Source organism: Trachurus trachurus (genome assembly GCF_905171665.1).
Source record: "Trachurus trachurus genome assembly, chromosome: 21".
In the NCBI taxonomy this organism is placed as follows: Eukaryota; Metazoa; Chordata; class Actinopteri; order Carangiformes; family Carangidae; genus Trachurus; species Trachurus trachurus.
The window spans coordinates 20,437,588-20,453,527 of NC_139899.1; the positions used below are offsets into that span (position 1 = coordinate 20,437,588).

General features: G+C 42.8%; 1 protein-coding gene across 2 annotated transcripts in view; it reads left to right on the plus strand.

Moving 5' to 3' along the window:
* Positions 1–15,940, plus strand: part of fgf14 (fibroblast growth factor 14) — a gene marked incomplete at both ends in the record, with an annotated part of 98,599 nt that overhangs the window by 65,465 nt on the left and 17,194 nt on the right. For both annotated transcript variants that reach the window (XM_083996475.1, XM_083996474.1), the window contains 2 exons: positions 6,795–6,905; positions 8,120–8,223. In XM_083996475.1, the coding sequence (XP_083852601.1) occupies positions 6,795–6,905; positions 8,120–8,223 (215 nt within the window). The remainder of the gene's footprint in view (positions 1–6,794; positions 6,906–8,119; positions 8,224–15,940) is intronic.

A 15,940-nucleotide genomic window follows, 5' to 3' on the forward strand; every position in this document is an offset into this window, starting at 1 on the left:
TGTGGCAACCTGGGATTGTTAAGCAGGGCTGTCAACAATTATGCTACTGCTGGAATCACTGCAAAGGATAATTCTTCATGCAAAAATGAAGTTGGATAATTGGTTTAGGAAAGAGATTAGTCTAATTATTTCCTCTTGTTAGTGACTGATGAAGGTAGCTGTCTGCTCCTCTTGGAATCATCAGGTACCAAACCTGTTGCACTATGGTTACAGTAACTCCTTAACTGGAGGTAACTAAATAAAGGTCCTTTTGCATTTCTAATGTCATGGCAAATTAAGATTGTGTTTTATAAGAACCTAAAAACAGCGTTTTAGCCTTTTTCATCTTGTTCACAAAGAGAGCTATTTTGATAACCGAGTCCCTCTCATCCTCTGTCTGTGTTCATGATGGAGCTGAACAACACTATGAAATGTCCCCTTCAATGGCCCTCAGTGCTCGCATGGATTAAAATGGCTTTGATAAAACAGGGTCTATATAACGGCCCATAGAGGACACATCTGGACACATGGGTCAGGGTGCATCAGAATGGCAGGTTAAAATCGGCCGTCCTCCAGGCTGCTGTTTCTGTTTCTGTACACTGTGTGCATGTGTTTGGTGCTGTGTACGTGTATGTGTCGGTGTGTGTGTGTGTGGCTGTCCTAGTGTTTGAGTGTCTAATTGTCTGTCACCTCTGAATTGGCTCGTCGCAAATATCTTATCTTTTCATTTGTCCAGAAGCCCCAACGGATCAGAGACCGAGACAGACGATGTTGTCATTTGATCAGAGAATTAGTCTCTAGAAAAAAAAAAAACACCATAAAAAGCTTGTGTGTGTGTGTGTATTTTAGTCTGACACGGATGTAAAAGCATGCGAGATGGCAGAAGTGAATGAGTCAGACATGCCAAGCGGATGCCATGTCAGCCTGCACTGGCAACCCTGGAATGACTTGACAACATCACACCTGCAACGGCCATTTCACAGGGCAGCCATAGGGGCTCCCTGAGCCTCCCAATAATGATAATCCACAGAAACAGGGCCAGAAAAAAAAATGTCTGGAGGCTTCAAAAAGCCTGACCCTGGTGACTGGAAGATGAGAAACACTTTGAGGGGGAAAGCTGCCTTCAAAAAGGGTATTTTGTCCTCATTTTTGAAGCTCTAATCAGAGCAAAGACTCTGTTTTCTCTTGCTTTAATTTTATATTATTTGTGATTAAAGGCCTAATGGGAATTTACTTCATTAATTTCAGCCTCACATGAGAATTGAGAAAATCTTTACCAAGTGATATCAAACCCATGCTGTCAACGGGTGGGGGTGGAGGGCTTGGGAAATACTGCACATACCATTATTTCTCTCCTCACCCCTCCACACACACACATACACCTCTCTCACACACTTTCCCCCTTACTCTTCTTCCCCCCTTCCCTCTTGTTCACCGTATTATCACAAGAACACACACTTTAGGAAGACATATTGATGTGTTTAATTTAATACCGAACCCCAGAAGGACATGTCTTTTTTCTTCCTGAGTGAATAACGCCAAAAGCACAACCGATCACGAGTGGTGTTGTGATTGCACAGGTAGATATCCACCCACAATTGTCCTTATTTCCCGGTTGAGAGAGAGGGAGAGAGAGACATTGGGCTTCCCAGTGACAGCTGAGCCTGCAGAGAGCAGAGCAGCTCTCTAACCATCCAGACTATGATTATATATTGAAGTCACATTCGGATTCCCACTGAGATCTGTCAGGATGAGGGAGTGCTGGTGTCTGAAATGTACTCCAACACCAGTATTCCCTTTGGCTTTCAGCATCGATCTCCTGAGCGAGGCCCCAGATTAGCTATTCTTATGGCCAGCATTGATTGACACTGGTATAAATTGTGTTTTTTGAGCCACAGCATTTGGGTCAAATTCACAGAAAGTGTTATTATAACTATAATCAATCAACACTAAGAACCCCTACCTCCTCTGTATCTCATTTTATATTCGATGTGGCGTTGTATTAATATGACAGTCTTCATAAATAGAGCATGTTGTCTGCTCTGTGCACAGATGTGGGTTCCTGTCGTCCTCCAACACCTGTGTCACATCAGCTTGGATTATAGATCACCCATATATTTCGATAACAGATGCAGATCAAATGATCACACTGATCTGATCTTATTTAAGAGATTTGATGCGAGTTGTAAATCCTATTACACTCAAACCCTGTAAGTGAGCTGGAGGGGGGGGGTTGAGGGGCAAATCCAGCTTGGGCTCGCCCATTATCCCCCTGCTCTGACTCCAATTATCTCACTAGATTAGATCCATAGATCATTAGATCATGTTACATAGATCAGACCATTAGATTATTTTACGCGAGCTCAGAAGCCATTTCAGATGAATGTCCTGCTCCGTCGCTGCTGTTTATTCAAGAGCAAGTCAACGGGACACGGCAGTGCGTCATCGCTCGGCCATCACAGCCGTCTGTATCAGATGAGTTATTGTTGAAATGTCAGAGATGTTGTGATAGAAATCAAGGCGGGGGGAGAGAGAGGTGTGAGTGCTGTAGTTTTCCTGGGCTTGATCTGCTTTTCCATGACAACAGAGCAACACACAGAGGGGCTTTTCCTTCTGCAGGCTGGAAAAGCCCTTCTCCTATTCCAGAAACATCCAAAGTGGGTCAAGCAGGGCAGGGCTGACAGCAGTCTACAACTGCTGCTGCAGCCGTGCCAGTGTGTGTGTGTGTGTGTGTGTGTGTTTGGTTTGCACCTGGCAGAGCATAAGCATTTGCACACACTCGCACATAGATATGTAGACATAGGGATGGCACTGTAGAAAATAAGACAGGATGGGAATGAAGGAGCTTTAGGGTCGCCTTGAAACAAAGAAAAAAAGAAAGAAATCACAACCTTTTGGTGACAGTTCAATTTATATGCAGACAGGACCTAGGCTGCAGAACAACAAGATTTGAGATCTTACGCTTCTGATGCTTGTTGTTTTCCAAGGAAACCCCCTGCTGCTGCCAAACCACCACTCCGTTTCCCTAGAAACAAAGAAGTGGCATGTAGGAACATACAGTGCATCTGTTGTAGAAACAAAAAACCCCCCCAAAAAACAGCACGGCCGGGAAAGTCCAACCGCAGCAGCAGCAGCAGCAGCGGCGGCGGTGGTGCTGGTGGTTGGACGCTCCTCGGCCGTGATAAACAGCAGCATACAAAAGGAGAACAGTCAGAGGGACGAGGAGAAAGAAGCAGAGAGCAAAGAGACGATAAAGACACAGTAACAAAAGAAAGATGAGTCAAAGATCTGCTCAACTTGGGGGGATTCCACAGAGACAGTTTCAAAGCAGCTCTGGATTTAAAGAGTGCATGCACCACATCAGACTTGTCTGACAGATCTGAAAATGCTGTGTCATTCTAAAAAAAAACAAAAAAAACCACACTGAGCCTTTATCCTGTATTCCTCTTTTTTCTCTCCTCTGTTCCTCATTGTCTGCATCTCGTTCTTTATTCTGATTTTGTAAATAGCTTCCCTATTCTCAGTATTTTATAAAGAACGCATTTAAAACAGGAGTGTGGTGTTAATAATGACGGATATGAAATGATTTTTTTTTTTCTGAGAATAAATGACCTCAGATTCATCTGAAAGGTTTTTATCTGCCCTCCGCGAGTGAGTTTGACCTTCAGTGTGAGTTGTACAAATGGGTTGCCAGCTTTCTAAGAATTACAAAACCCATTATGTCACAGTAATGTATGCACTAGCATACATGAATGTCTGATGTTAAACTGTCAGTCATAAATAATGCCCCTGGTATTTAAGGTGGTGAGTGAATTCTAGAAATATTCATCCAGACGCAGGATCACACATCCACCATCATGAGTTATATAGACTTATCTAACACATTTTTCTATTGGTTTGTGGGGTTTTTTTTTTTCAATTTATATATTTTTTATTCAATTTTGCCATAAATTAGCTGAAATCCTACACTTTCTCATCTCACCTGATAGCTGCAGCTCAGAAATACTCAGGCTCCAAACTAGAGGGGAAATCCATGTGTGTGAGATGTACTGGTTGGCTCGCCCCGGGGAACACAGCCAGCATCACATGATTTATCGCACGATGGAGGAGCCAAGTTCACCTCCACACATACACACAAAGACACACAAACACAAATGACGGAGTATGCATCTAGCCAGCAACCAGTTCTGTGGTTTTAATTATTACAGATTGCCTCCCACCGATCTGCCTTCAGAATCAATCTCCCTCCTGTACGTTGTTTAAATGCTGCTGATCAGAGTCATTAATCGATCACAGGTTAGCCCACGTTGTGTGTCCGCACAAGGGAATTGTGCTCTCATTAGAAAAAAATAATCCACATGAAAACGTGTGAGCAGTCCTTGTGTTTGTGTGTTTCCCCGCTGTACGGACACACGCCCATCTCAGCCACCACTATACACTGTAGGAAGCCTGGGTGTGGTTTCATGGTTACACTGTGGTGTCTGATCACTGGGTGGTTATTCGTTGAGTTTGAAAGCACAATTAATGACTGGACACAGCCATGTCCACTGCTGTGGTCCACTGTCTGCAGCAGCAGTGACTGGAGGACAAAGCCATAATGGAAAGAGGGAGGGTGAGGATGATACAGTGGATAGTTTAAGCTGCGATTGAACCTTGATGCAGTTTCCATGAAGAGTTTGATTTATGAAATGCTGAAACAGGTGATCAGTTAGTCAACTGGGAGGGAATTCAGAAGTTGTTGCACAGTTTTAAGGTGAGCAGAATTTCTCCTGAGGAATTTTAGTGTTAGGTAGTGTCCCCATCCCTTTACTTCCTCCATGTCTCTTTCTGCTTCTTTGTCTTTTTGCGAACCCATAGGCTTGTAATTGCCAACAGATTAGTTTCTCACTGTCAGAGTCTTTTATCTGCTCCAAAATGTCAAACATTTATCAGGTCCTGCCTTCGCTAATGTGAAATCTTCTTATATTACTTCATTTCACACCAGTCCAGATTGAATATTATGTGCAACCAAGACATATGAACGTGACTCTTGATGGGCATTCCTCACTGTTTTGAGACATTTTATTGACTTACCTATCTGGGAACCCATTCTCAGCATTAGAACAGGTGGATGATGAGATATTCATATTATGAATTTTGAATTGAAAAAAAAAAACTTAATAAACAAAATGTTGATCCTTTTCACAGGACCTACAGTATGTCCTTGGTGTTTCATCTTTGTACTTTCACTGGTAGCTATGTGCTTCTATAGGACAGTACAGTATGCTCAGTCAACTGAGGGAAAAAGATATGTATCAGCTCAATTGTAATGAACATTTTCACTGATTGCAGCCATGACATGAAGTTGTTGTTGTTGGGCAAAGAACCAGGACAATAAGAGGATGCCTGTTGTGTCCTGTTTACAGAGTAAAGCATCCATGTGTATGTTAGAGAAACTCATCCTCCGTATCAGTTCATCAGATTGTATTAAACCCAGCAAACAGAGGCAGGATGATGCCTGCACAGTGACATCTGCTGAGCTGAGTATTATTGTAAACGAGAGCGATACTGTCAGTGTCACCACCCTGTCAGCCCGCTCACGGCACAGCTGAGGCACTCTGACAGTCAGATTCTGCTTCAGCCACCTTTTCATTGTTGCGATGAGACAAGAAAAGAAGCGCTGCTGAATGACGTTCTGGTTGTATTGTTCAGATACACAGAGAGAGAGAGAGAGAGAGAGAGAGAGAGAGAGAGAGAAAGAAAGAAAGAAAGAGGCTTTTTCTCCTGCTTTTTTTCAGGCAGCAGTGAAAAGGTCTCGGAGCTACCTAATGCCATCACCCGACATAGCCATTTCAGAGAAGGCTGCCCTGAGCAATACACCGATGGGAGGGAGGGAAAAAAACCCTCTCTGCCCTCAGCAAGACCTCTTGAGTTCTCCTCTGTGGCCACACTCCTTTTCTTTCTCCGCCTCACCCTCTCTCACTCTCTCACTCTCACACACACACACCATTGCAAGGAGCACGGTTTAGGCTCAGGTGAAGTTGATTGTTCACGTCCCCAGGGCTTTCTTAGAATGAAATCTGGTGTGATAGCTGTCTGCACGATAAGACTTATGTTGATGGTATATGACCCCAGTGGTCGTCGATGCACACACACACACGCACACACACACGTACACATGTACACAAACACACACACGCACACACAAGCTCAAGATTAAGAAATATTGTTGCATGGCTTGTGCACAAGCAATATTTTTCTAGAGACATCCCAATGTGCCATTGCAGGCACGTTTATTAAAATATATCTTTTTGTGTTTCCTGCTCTCTTTTTTTAACATTTCACTTTGACTTTTCTTCCTGTTATTAAAAACCTAACAAAATGCCAATTAAGCTGCAACGTGACTGGTTGGGCTGTCGGTCGTTGGCGCTCGGGGGCAATTTAACAGTCGCCGTGATTTATTTACAGTAGATATGTGGCTAATTCCCCTGTTAGGTCAGCTAGACGGGACAGAGCACAGACATCCTCACATCCTACACGCTAAGAACCCAGAGAGGGTGCTGTTGGGTTCATTATGGGAGTCGGGCGACCGCAGATTAATTCTGCTGCCTATAATTGGATGGCCTATCTCTGAGCAAGGCAGGGCTTATGTGCCCAGGAAGTTGGCTGTGGGATTTGCCTGTGAACATACACAGGAGTCTGACAAAGTACGGTAAAATAGTTCAGCACCATGTTCCCTGCAGTTTGCTCCATTTAAGCAACATGGTTGAAGCACATTTGGTATTTGCTAATGCCTCCCCCCTCCTCTGTTCTCTCCCTCTCTGTTTCTCCTGCAGATCCCCAGCTCAAGGGTATAGTGACCAGGTTATATTGCAGGCAGGGATACTACTTGCAAATGAATCCCGATGGCTCTCTTGATGGGACCAAGGATGACAGCAGTAATTCCTGTGAGTATCTTGACAGTGTTTGTTATGTAACTCAACAATTTCAAGCTCTGTTTATTCAAAAACTCTTCCATTCAAAAACTTAATTACTTATTTTCCACAAAGATCATGTTCTTCAGATCCTGAATGCTGCTTTATACATCCACAATATCGACTATAATGTTTCGCACTTCCTGGTCTAGATTTAATCCTCAGGTGCAGGAAATGAACCAGAAACCTTATAGTCAGTTTCTCTGCGCTTCAGGCTGACACTTCTCCTCATTTTTCATGGTTTGGAGCAGAAACGTCTTCTTGGATCACAGCTATAGGATCACACAGATTTGTCCTCCCCCTCTGAGAGGGAAAGTGGACCAGGAAACAGTAGGCCTAACAGGGAGAAAAAAGGTATTATTAGCTTGTTCTGGCACTGCTCCTCCAGTGCTTCAGGCTAGGTGGTTAATTTGATTCCTGTGCTTGGTGCTAACACTGGTCTGACACTCTACATTGTGTCACTTAACTCCTGTCAGCAAGAGGAGACTTGGCACATGTCAAATTTGATAGGTTTAAGGGTTATTATGGAAACAGTGGGATTACATATTGTGTGCACAGGAGATATATCATTATAATTAAAGGTCAAATCAGGTCTCGGCTCTGACGTCCCCTACGTTGAAAATTGGATAGTTTTAAAATTGGCCAGAAGCAACGGTCAAGTAATTCTCTTTGCCTTCCCCCCCAGGCTCCAAATCTGTCAATACAGAGGTAGTTAATGGGTCAGGAGAGGTCAATATGTGCCATACATATACGCACACACACTTAATGTCACAGCCAGGCCAGGCCTGTTGTTTCTCACCAGTACACAAACAATAGCCATTACCTAGCACAGGCCCAAGGAGTCTGCTACAACAACAAAGGGGGGGCTATTAAATCTGCCATGCACCAGTGGTGGCCCCAATTACAGCCACCACTCAGGTAGCTGGTTGTGGTCCAGCGCTATGCTAGGCTAGTCACGTTTACCAGCCATGCTGCAATTCATCTTCAGAGATTAGCTAAATAGCAAATGTATTATCTACGTGTTGTGCAGCTACGAATGGTGGCCAGCTTGCATTTCGATGATGAAATACAACAAAGTGGTGTTTTAACTCGATGTATTTCTTATTCTTTTAATAGCTGATGTTTTGGTGATATTTATATGTGTGTGTTTATGTGTGTGTTTGCCTGTTCATATGTGTGTGTTTCAGCTTTGTTCAACCTTATTCCTGTGGGCCTCAGAGTTGTCGCCATTCAGTCCGTGAAAACAGGGTTATACATCGCCATGAATGGGGAAGGCCACCTGTACACATCAGTAAGCACTGTTCTATTTTATTCTATTATTTTCTATTCTACAGTATGTCTGTGTTTTGCTTATGTAAGAACATTTTTTTTCTGCTGTGCGCAAAAATCTCCATTTCTCTATTATAAAGAATTATTATATAAATGTGTTTGTATCCGTAGGACATGTATAAATGAATTGCTTGTATAAAGCCAGTGACTCAGATATAGATGGAGGTAGATTTATGTCATAAACTGATCAGTTTTCACGTCAAATGAGACACTGTTTCCAGTCAGGGTCCCTGAACATGTCGAGGATATTTGCCACATTTGCAACAGGATAATTGCATTTCAGTGAAGGTTAGGGATCCTATTAAGCACAAATTCATGCATGTAGGTTTCTATTCATCAGGTTAAATGCTCCCAGAGTTTTCATTCCCTATGAAAAAAAAACACCCATTTATTTCAGGTGACATAATTCAGGCAGAACACACATTTCGCTCTCTCACATGGGATCTGCTGCTGTGCAGATATTACAAACTATCAATCTTTTGGCATGTTAGTCAATAAAAATGAATGAGATGCACGCTATTAGCAAATGAATGGTGTGATGCTGTGATGCATGTGTTTATATCCGACAAGGAAGAGGAAGTGGAAAAACCCAGAGCTGTTTTGTTTGAGCGGAGTTGGGACATCTGAGGAGCAGCCATTTGTTTTCACTACAGTGTATGTAGTTCCCACTGTTATTGACTACCTCCCTTCAAAATAAACTAGGCTGCTGCAAACACAGACAGCCAAGGGGGCGATAAGACGTCCCACAGAACAGATAGAGGCTCGAGTCTCACTCCTCCACCCTGTCCTCTCCCAGTCACTCAAATCAATCAGCAGGGAGAACACTGGGGAGTTGTGCTCTTCTCCCAGACAGGAGTATCCATCAGAATCACTGTCTCCCCTTCCTTCTGCCGTCCTCATGTTCCTAATCCTCAGAGTGCAGAGCAGGAATTGCCATCTTATTCTTCATTCATTATACCTCTGGAGATTTAGAGGGGCTACTTCTCTTACTGTACAATGCGCCAGTATTCCAGTGGAATTCTCTCACACTTAATCACTGCTCGACTTAAGCCGTGAAATTAAATTCAGTCGAGGAGGATTGACCTAGAATCCTATGGATTGTGTTAAGGAATTGCACCGTGGGGATTATGAAATATTATATATACTATTGGAACAGTATTCTGCACAACACACGAGGAGACGTAATTACACAATTGGCTGATTGCAGACTCACGCTGCAGCACATTTGATTGCAGAAATTTGTCACTTCCATGTATCAAGTTGATTTTCATATCCAGCGGATTCACACAATCATCCAATGATATGAAGATACTTACTGTAACTCTCTCTTCGCATGGTTTACATGCAAATAAAAGCAAAAGCAGCACTTTATTAGATCTTACAAAACTGCAAAGGATGAAATTCTGAAGTTAGAAAACAACTAATACATGAAAAATCTGTTATTTACTGTGTGTTATTATCTGTGTTTCAGTGCATCCCTGTTCTGATTATCTGTCATCCTGTACATGATAAATTAATGGCATACGCTTTTGTGATTCTCCATGCTACTCCACTTGTCACATTCAGTGATTGTGGTGTTTTTGACGCCCGCGAGTTGATCACCAGAGATTCGGTGTCTCTGTAGTAAGCTGACGGTCGCTGCCGTGAAAACACACATCCAAGTGTTGATTGTCAGAGCTGCTTTATAGCTGATAAATGCTGCTAATTGGCATTCAGACTAACCCCCCCATGCATTCTCCGGCAGCATTTGTAACTGTTGTTAACATCGCATCAGTCTTTTTTCATAGACTATCTATGGTAGTTTTCCCACTTGCCTCTGCTCATGTTTCGTCCATGCAGAAGTGCCGTGTAGTGGCGTCTCAATGAGCCCGGTCGGAGCACTGTGTTCCCTCAGCACGGTTTGCCTCGCTCCCCCTCTTCACACAGCTCCCCTGCTCCATTTGCAGCTTATTTCTGTGCTAATGGAGGTTCTGATCAGACCTCAACTACCCAGCCACCCACTCAAAGGTCTCTTTTTGCTCCTTAGTGTGTGAATTACTCTGATAATGGCAGCCTCGTAAGATGTTCTTCACCCTCCTCCATCTCCTCCTCCCCCCTTCTTCCTGCCTCCTCCATGCTCCTCTGTAACCAAGGTACAACCATTCCTCCCATTATCATCGTGTTCCTTCGCAAGTGAGGATCTGACAGTCAACCTTTTCTACCCATTAGTGGTAGTTGATTATAGCACACTCACATTTTCAGAATCTAGTTTGAAGGTTACATTAATGCTGGAAGATTGCACAGGAGAACAACCTGCGTGTTTTTTTCCTCTCTACTTTTTAAACACTGTGTTGTTTCCTTGAAGCCGGATCATTTCTGTCAACCAGAATTGGCTCTGTCAGTTGTATTCTTTCAGCATATTAAATACTTCCTGTAAGAGGCTTTTACTGTGATGACGTTCTTTTAATGAGTGACACTCAATTTTTTAACAGATGAGGTGAATCAAAAGGAGAGTCCCGCTCTTTCAGGAAAATAGATGGAAAGCCCATTCAGGGCCTCTGGTAGTGCATCATATTCTTTTGTGCGCGGCACCCAAGGCGCAGCGTGCAGCTCAAATGACAGAGATAGCATCAAAGTGACTGTGCAGCCTGGCACAAAGGACACACCATGGAATAAAGGAGAGTTCAATCATCTCACCCCTTTTCAATCTGCTCCTTTTGTATCTGAGCCAATAAACTCCTGGCTAATTTCTCCTCCAGGCTGCTCCCCGTATCAGACCTTCCTTCTGAAATGTAATAAGAGGAAAGGAATTCTCCTCTCCAGCTTGTTGTCGAAGGAAGCGGAAAACACGACTCGTGGTGGTCTCTAGATAGTGTAATAGAGGTGTTTATGCAACGACAAGACTATTTCAAATGAGATAAAATTCAGAAACCTTAATTATTCTGTTGGGAACGATCCCTAAAAGCAAATAAAGGAAGTGTTTGGGTGTGTAGTTTTTGTTACACATGATGAAATGGTGGTGCCGGAGAATGCAACTCCCTTGTGCTGGCCTTGTCACCGTTTTTCAGTCCTGCTAATACAGTCTGCTGCCACATCTCAAGTGTAAAGGTTGGGCATTTCATGGTTGGCTGGATTTCTTTAGAGCTAGTTCCCCATTCCCTCACTTCACTGGAGTTGCTCACTGCAGGTTTTCTTCATCAGGAGCCTGCACTTGTTAGTGCTACCTTTCATGATTGTCAAATTGACTTGCCACATCACTTGAGTGGTCCTTTTTTCGAAATGAAATCCTTGAGAGGGCCAATCTGGAGCAGCACTGTGGCCATTGCTTCCCTTGTTAGAGGCCGTATCATCAGTGGTATGAAGAAGACTGAGGGCATCTGTTTCCTGTTATGCTCAATTCAGAATGTATAAAAGCTCCAAGGAGCTTGATGTGAAGGCTCCTTCAGTTTGCATCAGTATGAAAATTAAAGTGCAGGGCGGCGGTGTGTGTGGGGAAGAATAAAGAAGAGCAGCTTATTCAGAAGTAGGTGGTGTGAAACCAAGGGAGTCCTTTGAGAACGCTCAAGCCAGGATTCCCTGGTGTTTGGGTATTTGATATTTTCCTCCCAACATTCTTATTCATCTTCCAACCTCTTCGTCCAATTTTCTAAAGCGGCTCTCAGACAGTATGTTCTGCCAGTTGGGGACATCCTCCCATGGCTGCACTTTGCTCCTTTTGCTTTCATCTTCATGTGTCTCGCTCAGAGCTCAGATTTGACTTTTGGAGAATTCAGCTCCACCTGATATTTAAACGACCTTTCAATGTGAGATTTCAGACAAGTAGAATATTTAAAGGATCCATCTAGGTTTGTTTTGTCTTCCAGGGCTGCAACTAACATATGATAATCCTTATTGATTAATTGCCCCTTATTCTCTTTATGAATGGATTGAAAACATGAAAGATGCCTGTTAAAATATCCTATATGGCCCATGGTGATGGTGGCAAATGACACTTCCGCTTAAAAAATGATTATCAAAATAGTAGCAAATGTATTTTTGTGGATTTAATGATCAAAGAAACAATTATTATTGCAACTAAAGTTTGTTCTCTAATGTGTTGATCCTTTGCATTTTTCATACAGTATGCACATACACTTCTGAAATACCTGTGACAACTTGAATGACACATGCACATATGTATATGCATGCCTATATGCTGTAAGGAAATATGTTTTAATTAAACTATGCTTGTAGAGGCATTGTGTCTCACAAACCAAATCTAGTTACTGTAGCATATTAGCGTCAGCTACCTTGTTTACTAGCCCTGTGAGTAGACACTACTTAACAATTCACTGCTAGGAGGCCTGAATGACCTTTGTTATTCTACGGTCTGTTTTGACCAGGGCTTGAGGCTAAACGTTGAAGGAAAGAAAACATAACAACATGAGGCGAAAGCTGCTCCCGTTCTGCAGATACACAGGTATACATATCGTATGTGCATACTGCATAGCACAAGTATGGCTACAGGAAGATCAACAGAATTGTGACACCTCCTTATAAGGCATCATGTGTGTGATAGCACAGATGTGTATGCGAGTATGTGTTTAGGATATATGCTGCATTACTGCCCAACAGATGGCTCAGTGTGAACATGTTTTATAGGTGTTGATTTGCAAACCTGCTATGAATGAAAATGATCTCTCTGACAGTTTGATGGTGGTTTTATAGAAGTGTAAACAATGGAGGTGTGTGGGGAGGTCAGAGACGTCCCATGGTTCTTTTAATGCAAATGGTGCTTCTGGCTTTTAAATGTAAATTGCTTACACATGTAAAGTAGTTCAACTGATATTTTTCACTTTTGATAAATAACATAAAAGACATGTAAGTGATTCATTATTAATCACACCTATACAGTATAATAGCAGCTGTAGGGAAATCAGGCACAGGTGAGGGGTCAGCCAATATCTTGGTTGGATACATGTGTGAAGATGAGTTAGCATTAGGTTATAAGTTTTGAGAAAGTAACAAAAAGTTGAGAAGAAGTTGCACTAAATTCATTTTCAAGAGAAGTGGCATTTCTTGTATCATCGCATTGGGATAAATAATATCTCAGTGTAACTTGTCATTGATTAAATTCCCATTTCTGACTTTTACACCCACAGAGGCTCCTAAAAACACAGTTGTCTAAGGCAGAATAGCAGAGGTAGGGAGTCGACCATAATATTTTTCACATTCGCTCAGATTTCTGGTACCTGTAGTAATTACTCAGATGATTCTGCCTCCAGAGGAGTGTCAAGCTCAGAGCTGAGGTGGAGGGAGCCTCATTATTTCCAGAGTGTTGCTCTCTTCTGCCTTTAATGCAGTGTCAGTGTCAGGAAGGGTGGCGGTCATAAGGGCTGGAGGGAGAGCAGCTTCATGCATTAATGAACAACAAGGTCGGAGGTAGGCGTCAAAGCCGAACCGGTGAACTGTTGGTCGAGGCCAAGAGGAGCTAAGAATAGACTGACCAGTCCTCCAGCTATTTAATATCACTGTTGTTATTAATGGCGTTCTAATGGATGTTCACTCTCGGCTTGTTATACAGTCTCACAGGTCAGAGGACGCTCATTGGCTTTATGTTGCTATTTAGATTTCCTCCTCCTTTGCAGAACCATGTCAGCTCAGTTTGATCTATGCGGCTGTACTTTGGGTTGTAACACTGCATCACCGCCATAAAACAGGGAGTCCCCCCACCGCGTGTCTGGCTTTTACCGGTGGGGACGACGCCTCTCCGAACATAACTCATAAATACACAACACGGCTGATTTGTCCTCTATTTCTTTCCAGGTCAACGGCTTAAGGTCTATTAATGTCACATCGCAGCGTGTTCCTCAATCACTCTCTTATTCCCCTGTTTATTTAAAGCAATTAAGAGTTGGCAAGTGCAGCTGTTTTCTGAATCACTGGTTTGCATGATACGTATTGTGGATTTATGATGTGTAGGTACAGCAGAGCAGTGACTGAATGCAGCGAGGAACATCAGGGAATATTAAGACAGGCTCTTAACGCTCGAAGACCAAATCATCACCATTAACCTGCCAAGTTGTGAAATGTATACACCTGAAGATGGGGTGTGTGTGTGTGTGTTTTTTTGTGAGTCGTGTTAAAAATGGCTTGTGAGTGAATTCAAATCAGCATCCTGCAAAGTTTCCCTCAGTAGTCGTAGCACATCTCACATCACATCAGTGGCTCGTTTGTTAGCTTCTAGGCTATCAGCTAACTATAATAACACTGTCATACTTTGTATGCATTTACATTTTTCACAATGACTCTCCCGACCCTCTCGTTCTAATGCGTCGGCTGGTGCACTTCCTCTCATCATCATCCTTATGTGCCAGTGGTTGATACATGTAAGATTAGTTCTCGGTAGTTCAGATTCTTTCAGAGATCTCTGAAAGAGCAGAGGAGCCGTCGCTACCAAATGTAACTGCAGGACTATTTGATATAAAAGGTCGGTTCACTTAAGGATCAGTCTGAGCTGTGATTCTCCCATTTTCCTGAAACCTGAAACATACTGCTGGTGTTTCCTATCAAAGTGTACATGGTCATAACTTTACATGTACTATGGGATGGAGTTGCATATGCCTAATGTATATTTTCTTTTCTTTCTTTTTTTATTATTTGTTCCAATCCTAGGATTGAAAAGGAGCGGGATGAAGAAAACTTATAAAACCTGCCCCTTCAATAAAAAAAGAAAAAAATAACATCCACAACCAATTCCTTCACTCACAACATATTTTTATATAAATTCCCCACCTTTTTCTTATAAACCCTATATCACATGCAAATGTAATCTTATTACGTTATGTTTTATATTGAGGACTTTTTGAACTGCTCCAGTTTAAATATTGGCTTTACCTCTTGGATTCTTTGCTTTAGTTTAAGTGTCTTGCCTTGGTGATTACCCCGCCCCACTGCTTTACATCGCCCTTGACTCTACCCGTCACTGTTGCACTGTACAAGAAAACCATCAATGCACAATTATCAAAATGGGCTGGCTGCTTTTAGAGCCATGCACAAACCTGTGTGCATCCCTTTTTTTAGCATCTCTTCAAGTTATTTATCTGTGTCTTTATCGAAGCATGTGCCCGTTGTATTTCTCCCCCCAGAGTGGGCTGACTTTCTACCACGGTGGCTCTCGGCCAGCTATCGATCCGTCAGGTAGAGCTTGTACTGAATCTCCCTCATCCATCTGGGATAATCCTTACATCTCTATTAAAATGGAGTGGCCAAAAACACAGGCAGTGGTTAGTCGGCACGGCGAGGATGCTGCAGAGATGGCTATAAATTATGTGCTGCTGACAGATAATGAGAACGCAGGAGACTGGAAAGAAAATAAATAGTGGCTCGACTGGTTTGGCAGAAGAGGAGTTTGGAGAGAAAAAAGGGGGGAGAGGGAACTCTGAGGTGTGTTTGGCAGGGAAAGCCCTGCTGTGGTCAATATAATCAGTGTAGCGTGCAGACAACCGCTGCTTGCCCCCATTTGTCTGTCGCTCCTTCTGCTAAAAGCATGCACCATTTTGAGCGGCACGAAACACATCACCCAACAAAACCCGACAGCCACTTAGATAAAACAGGAATTTTAATCTATTTATTTCTCACCACAGCAGTTTAAAGAAAGCCTTATATCAAATGCAGAATTCTTTTTTTGTCTGTCCTCTGTGCCTGCAAATGAAAGAGCA